The sequence below is a fragment of the Astyanax mexicanus genome, unplaced genomic scaffold, assembly GCF_023375975.1.
Source record: "Astyanax mexicanus isolate ESR-SI-001 unplaced genomic scaffold, AstMex3_surface scaffold_34, whole genome shotgun sequence".
NCBI lineage: Eukaryota > Metazoa > Chordata > Actinopteri > Characiformes > Acestrorhamphidae > Astyanax > Astyanax mexicanus.
This window is the reverse complement of record NW_026040044.1, coordinates 574,911-582,689: the sequence shown is the minus strand read 5'-3', so window position 1 is coordinate 582,689 and position 7,779 is coordinate 574,911. Positions and strand designations below refer to the sequence as shown.

At 41.5% G+C, this 7,779-nt stretch overlaps 1 protein-coding gene across 1 annotated transcript; it reads right to left on the bottom strand.

Moving 5' to 3' along the window:
* Positions 1-4,556: 4,556 nt before the first annotated feature.
* On the bottom strand, positions 4,557-7,468 carry LOC125790019 (uncharacterized). Its single transcript, XM_049473116.1, has 4 exons — positions 7,383-7,468; positions 7,132-7,246; positions 5,541-5,792; positions 4,557-5,345 (listed from the first exon to the last, which is right to left on the bottom strand). The coding sequence occupies exons 1-4, from the start codon at positions 7,466-7,468 to the stop codon at positions 4,557-4,559; spliced, it is 1,242 nt and encodes a 413-aa protein (XP_049329073.1).
* Positions 7,469-7,779: the final 311 nt, after the last annotated feature.

Sequence of the window (7,779 nt, the reverse complement as noted above, 5' to 3'; positions counted from 1 at the left end):
GCTGCAAGCAGAGAAGTAGGGTCAAGCAGTGATAGTGAAGGTGAGTCTGGAAATGTTACTGAGGGAGTTGAGGCTGAGGAACGGAGATGAAGGAGATGAGGCTGTTGAAACTAAGGGCACCCCAATATCCAGTATGCCCCTGGAAACCACTGGCCCCAGCTCAAGAAAGTATAAAATGCCAGCACACGAAGAACCAAGTACATCTGCATGCATGATTTGACAGGAAATATAATACATGCTATAAAATACTATAAGAGAATATGCTCACTTAACAGTTCAGAGACTTGACAAGAATACAGTATGATAATACCAGTCACAATCAAGATTCTATAAGGTTCTACGGTTCAGAGACATTTTCTTGTGTCACAATATCCTCCTCAGTTCCACTATTCCAACAGAATACCATATTACAACTGTATAACTGAATTACATTTGTGTTTTTTTTACAACAAAAAATGCATGAAGTACACTTGAGTGGACAGATAAATATTTCTTTATCGAATAAAGATAGAATATATATTTTTTTCAAACCTTGTTTTACATCCCTAAGGATGTATAAAAACACTTAGAAAAAAAATCCTGACTGAGTTTATTATAATTCATGCATGAGAGGGTTAATGTTCTGTTTTCATTCAGGTCAACATTTAAAAGAAAAAATATTGTTGAAATATACTGAACAGTATTTATAATTTGTTTTGTCTTTCAGTTGATGTCATAAAACACTGTTAGAAATATTAGGCTTCTTTATTATACAGGATATGGCATTAAATCATAACACAAGTTAAAAATGATGATGGTCCGGACCTTGTGACAATTAAATTTTGTCTTACCCTTCCGTACTGAATTCTAATTAAATACCCCTGAGATTATTAAAAACACAATCACATTATATCACATTTCCTCTTATGCTCCATCTGCTGGTTCAACAGCGCTAGTACATATGAATACGCCCTATTTTTAACTACGCAGCAGATCAAAGCCCACATTAATCAGTTATAGTCTTTAAATAAACATAAACTACAGAACTGTGATCAATAAATATAATTCTATATCTGCGCATTTCACTTCAGTTTACAGCATTATTGATCTGTTACAGCTGATTGTTCTTTATCCGGTCTGATCTAGACCAGGTCCAGGCCTGATCCATCCGAGTCTAAGTTCTGTTCTACACTCTCTTTATTTTTGAACTTACCGAGTGAATCCAGACTTCTGTCCCGTTTCTACCGGAGGAAACTCGAGTAAAATTCACTTTTTCCTTCACTGCGTCACAGCGCTCGCTTTCTCTCTCTCTATCTAAGCCCCGCCCCTCACTATCTTAAAGCCAATAGACACCGGGTGGGCGGAACTACAGCCCTGTTTTCAGATCAGCTGCTCTGTAAATATCACTGCAGTGTAGAATCTCTGCTTCACCAGAAGAAGAAGAAGAAGAAGAAGAGCAGTATAACTGATCTGAACAGCTCTTCTACATTTAACTTACTGTATTCATGAAGATCCTTATCATTCACTGTTCATCACACAATCTCACAGAACAGCTGTCATTTACTGCACATATAAAAACATCATATTTATGTATTGCTAAGTGTATTTTAATTTACTTAAATTCAGTTATTAGCATCTTTCATTATATGAACAAAAGATGAATAAAAAAAATCTAATCATATTTATTGGAATATCAGTGTATTTCTGATGGCCTGTATAAACTGGAATAATCTTCTGGAATATGTTCAGGACTCAGACACAGTCTCTATCTTTAAGTCTAGACTAACAAAATTCTTGTTTAGTTTAGCTTGTGGTAATTAATGTTTTCCTCTTAGATAAGGTTGAAGATCCAGGGGTCCTTGGTCATAGGGAATTGTGGATAAACTGAAACACAATATTGCTATTTAAATCACTTTACTGCTCATTTTTAATCATTTAATTATGAATTTTCATTTTCCAAAGTTTTCTGATGTGATTATACAAAGGTCAAAGTATTTTCCTAGATTAAGTACAACACCTCAACTATACACAACTCTGGAAAAAAATAAAAGAGCACTTCAATTTCTGAATCAGTTTCTCTGATTTTGGTATTTATAGATATATGTTTGAGTAAAATGAACATTGTTGTTTTATTCTATAAACTACATTTCTCCCAAGTTCCCTATATAAATATTGTCATTTAGAGCATTTATTTGCAGGAAATGAGAAATGGCTGAAATAACAAAAAGATGCAGAGCTTTCAGACCTCAAATAATGCAAAGAAAACAAGTTCATATTCATAAAGGTATAAGAGTTCAGAAATCAATATTTGATGGAATAACCCTTTTTTAAATCACAGTTTAATGCATCTTGGCATGTTCTCCTCCACCAGTCTTACACAATGCTTTTGGATAACTTTATGCCTACTCCTGGTGCAGAAATTCAAGCAGTTCAGTTTGGTTTGATGGCTTGAGATCATCCATCTTCCTCTTGATTATATTCCAAATGTTTTCAACTTGGTCAAATCAAACATAATTTTTAAGTGGACAAGTTTTATATATCGCCACAAGTAAACATTCCAACATGCCACAATATTAATAATGCGTATCCAGTTTTGGTAGTATAATAAATCATATTGGTGTGGTATAGTGAAATGTACCTTCCTTCCATGTGGTGGTGCTGTTGTGACTAATGTTCCATACATTGTTCATGTACAAGCTCAGAGGAAGCTAGAGACCTGTGTGTGTGTGTGAGCATGTCTGTGTATGTGAGCAGTTCCAGCTGCCAAGTGTGAAAGGTAGAAACAAGTGATAAGAGATGAATGTGTGAAGGTGAGATTTTCTGTTCTGCTGCATTTCTGCTGATCCTACTTCAGTTTCTGAAGTTTACAGTGTGAATTCTTCAGTCCAGCAGCTTCACTGAATCCTGCAGTTCATTATTACCCAGGTCCAGTTCTCTCAGACTTGAGGAATGCAACTTTCTCCACAAGCTGAGAAGAGCTGCAGCCCCCACCCCCATCATGAGCACCTTCTACAGAGGGGCCATCGAGAGCATCCTGACCAGCTGTTTCACCGTGTGGTATGGGGCCTGCACAGCATCCTGCTGCAGGACCCTCCAGCGCATCATGAAAGCAGCTGAGAAGATCGTTGGCACCTCTCTCCCCTCCCTTCAGGACTTGTACAGCTCCCGCCTCACACGGAAAGCCCTCCATCTGGCAGGAGATCCCTCCCACCCACTACACAGCTTCTTCAGCTGGCTGTCATCAGGGAGGAGACTGCGGAGTCTCGGGTCTAGGACAAGCAGACTGCAAGACAGCCCCATCCATCAGGCTGTGAGGATGCTGAACTCTCTTCCTGCTCTACCCCCATCCCAATCCTGCCCCCAGCACACACTCACTCAGCATCATGACCCCCCCAACCCCCACCAATACAGTACTGAAACTAGAACTAGTACTAGAACACACACAGAACCTGCACTACACACCCAATACCTGCACTACTGCTATACTGCACTGTCATTCACACTTTAATTCCCCAAGAACTGTGAACTTTAAGACTTTATGCACTCAGTCTCCTTACCAGTATTAAGCTATATACCATATTTGCACTACTGTTATACGGGTTCTATTTATACTGTCATTCCGTCTCAATCACCATCTATATTGCACTATTGTATTCCGTCCTAAGTATGTCTATTGTGTCCTTGTTGCATTGTACATATAGTGTCTCCTATTCTTTTATATTATATATCTTATTTCACCCCCCACCACTACAGCACTTTGTTTTCTGTCTAATGTATTTCTATTTGTGTCCCTGCTGTATTGTACACATAGTGTCTCCCTTTCTCTCTTTTTATATCTATTATCTGTACTTGCTGTAAAATTTGGGAAGGAGAGTAACGTAATTTCAATTATTTGTATGTCCTGTACATATGCAGTACTTGACTTGACTTGATTTACTAATTTAGTAAAAATTATCTGAAGTGCTGCTGTGGCACTTGTAAATGGATACTGTATAACTCTAGTTAATGTTGAAGTGTAAGCATGGACATGGATGTAGGTTATTTATGGTGTTCCTTTAGTGTAAACATGAAAAATAGTCTTTAACAAAACTGAATTTTCATGAATTCAAAATGCAGGCTTTATTAAAGCAATCACACATTTCAGGTTGAACATGTGAATAGTTTTAGACTGAGCTCTCTGGATCTGTTCCAGCTGAAAAATGAAAATGGAAAAAATTATTAAAATATTTTCACATTGCAGAGAACCTCACCTGGTCCTTCAACACAAACTACATCTGCATTAACAACATCTACACCACACTCTGCATCACCGGCATATACACCACACACTGCATCACCAACATCTACACCACACTCTGCATCACCAACATCTACACCACATCTGCATCACCAACATTACATTTACATTTACATTTTCGGTATTCAGCAGACGCCCTTATCCAGAGCGACTTACAACAGTGCTTCAAAGTTACTTAAGTTATCCAAAGCTAGTTTGTAGATTAGGATCAAGAGATACATAGAACTTAATCATGTTTAGAACCCTAGGAACCTCTTTGTTTTTTTTTTTGTTTTTTTTTTTAGTTTAGGATCTCTTTAAAAAGATGTGTCTTCAGTCGACGTTTGAAGACGGCGAGTGACTCTGCTATTCTGACATCCAGTGGAAGTTCATTCCACCACCTTGGTGCCAGCACAGAGAAGAGTCTGGATGTCTGTTTTCTGTGTGTTTTGAGTGAGGGAGGTTCGAGCCGAGCCGTACTGGAAGCTCTAAGAGCTCTTGGTGCAGATCTGGCTTTGACCATCGCCATCAAGTATGAAGGAGCTGGTCCGTTTTTTGCCTTGTAGGCCAGCGTCAGGGTTTTGAATCGGATGCGGGCGGCAACAGGAAGCCAGTGGAGGGAACGCAGCAAAGGAGTCACATGACTGAACTTCGGAAGATTGAAGACGAGTCGTGCTGCAGCATTCTGAATTAATTGTAGTGGTTTGGTGGCTCTCAGTGGAAGACCAGCCAGTAGAGAGTTGCAGTAGTCAAGTCTTGAGATGACAAGAGACTGCACAAGCACCTGAGTGGCTTCCTGAGACAGAAACGGTCGAATTCTTCGGATGTTGTACAGGAGAAATCTGCAGCACCGAGTCAGATTTGCAATATGGCTCGAGAATGATAACTGGTCATCCATTACTACACCGAGGCTTCGTGCTTCTGCCGATGGAGTGACCAGTGAGTTGTCGAAAGAGATGGAGATATTGTTGTGGAGGCTCGTAGTTCCTGGGATGAACAGAAGATCAGTCTTGCTGGGGTTGAGTTTTAGGTGATGAGAACTCATCCACATCGAGACATCACTGAGACATGCTGAGATGCGGGATGAAACCTGAGTGTCGGAAGGAGGAAAAGAAAGGATTAGTTGAGTGTCGTCCGCATAGCAGTGGTATGAGAATCCATGAGAAGATATTATTTCACCCAGAGAGCGAGTATAGAGTGAGAAAAGAAGAGGACCAAGCACCGAGCCTTGTGGAACCCCAGTGGAGAGTATGCATGGAGCAGATATTGCCCCTTGCCAAGTTACCTGGTAGGAACGGTCCTCCAGGTACGATGCAAACCACTGCCATGCAGAGCCAGTGATTCCAAGGCTGGTGAGGATGGAAAGGAGAATGCTGTGGTTGACCGTGTCGAAAGCAGCAGAGAGATCAAGGAGAATCAGAACAGATGACAGGTTGGTAGCTTTTGCTGCATGGAGCTTCTCTGTAACTGCAATGAGGGCAGTTTCAGTAGAATGTGCAGGTTTGAAGCCAGACTGGTTTGGATCCTGAAGATTGTTCTGAGTGAGAAAGAGAGAAAGTTGGTTGTAGACAGCACGCTCAAGGACTTTAGAAAGGAAAGAGAGGAGAGAAACTGGCCTGTAGTTGCCAACATCCAAGCTGTCTAGAGTTGGTTTCTTTAAGATAGGAACCACTCTGGCAGTCTTAAAAGTTGATGGAACATGACCAGATGATAGAGAGGTGTTAATGATGTGAGTGATGAACGGAAGGAGGTCAGGAGCAATTGTCTGAAAGAGGGAAGATGGTAAAGGGTCAAGTGGGCAAGTGGTTGGATTGTTAGAATGTAGAAGATGAAGGATTTCATTTGTGGAAAGCAGCGAGAAGTGAGACAGAGAAGTAGAATGTGGAAGATAGAGCTTGGTGGGAAGGGTAGAGGCAGGGGGAAGGGATTGGCGGATATTTGCTACTTTCTCCTCAAAGAAGTTGACAAAATCATCCGGGGAGAAGGTTGTGGGAGGTTGAGGAGTGGGAGGGTTTAGAAGAGATGAGAAGATGGTGAAGAGTTTGCGAGGGTCAGATGCTGATTCTTCCAGTTTCCTTTTGTAGAAAGAGGATTTTGCAGCAGTTACCTCTGTTGAAAATCGGGATAGGAGAGATTGGTAAGAGCAAAGGTCTGAGGATTGTTGAAATTTTTTCCACTTTCTCTCGGCTAGCCTTAGCTCTCTACGGTTGTTGCGTAGAACATCCGACAGCCATGGGGTGGCTGGAGAGGATTTTGCTGGCCTTGAAGTAAGAGGAGAGAGAGTGTTGATGGAAGAGGTGATAGATGAGAGGAAGGTGTTGGTAGCTGTTTCCAGAGGGAGGGAAGAGAAGGAGTCAGGATTCGGAAGAGTGGTCATGATAGTTGAGGCAAGAGAGGAGGGAGATATAGCACGAAGATTGCGATGAGTAGTGGAAGTTGAAGAGGTTGTGTTTGTAGGAAGAGCAGGAAGAGAGAGAGTGAAGGATAGGAAGTGATGGTCAGAGAAATCTAGAGGAGTCACAGTTAGATCCAGAGCTGGAGCAGGTCTGCTAAAGACAAGGTCTAGAGTGTTTCCTGCTCTGTGAGTTGGAGCAGACAGATTGAGGGAGAGAAAAAAGAAGACAGAAGTGGAAGAAGACAGGATGACTGTAGTTTCTCTGAGGGGAGGTTGAAGTCACCAAGGAGGATAAGTGAGGATTCAACCGGTAACCCACTCAGGAGAGTGTCCAGTTCATCAATGAAGTTGCCCAGTGGGCCAGGAGGACGATAGAGAACAATGATATGGAGTATGACAGGAAAAGAGATAGTGACAGCATGAAATTCAAAAGAAGAGATGTCAAGATGCAGAAAAGAGAGTACAGTGAAGGACCACTTACGAGACAGAAGCAGGCCAGTTCCACCACCCCTGCCGGTTGGCCGTGGAGAGTGGGAGAAGGCAAAAGCAGATGACAGGGCAGCTGGAGTTGCAGAGTTCTCTGGAGTGATCCAAGTCTCAGTCAGAGCCAGGAAGTCCAGAGATTGAGCAGTGGCAAGAGCTGTGATGAAGTCAGCCTTCAGAACTGCAGAATGGCAATTCCAGAGTCCCCCATGCACCAACACCTGAGAACTTAGTGAACTAGGTGGGTACAACAGGTTGCTAGGATTGCGGTTTCTGCCCTGATGCCGGTGTCTACGGGTGTTGCAGGAGATGAGAGTAGGAATTTGGAAGCACATTGTCAAATCTTAAGTTTTACTGTTTGATCTAAATTTGCAAGACTAAAATTTGCTGATCAAAGAGTCGAAAGAGTCCTTGCACAAACCGATAACACACTTAATTTATCAACAACTGCAGGCTGTTAGCCACACCCCTCTAATTCACACCTTAACTAGCCAGAAACCACACCTGAATCAACTCTCTAAATCAGTCCCAACAAGTCCCAACAAGCACAAGATTACCTAAACAGTTCTAACAGAATTAAGCAAAAAGTATCTTAAAGCCAGCCTACCTTACAAGCAGAGGATAATCAAGTAAATTCCAAGCACAC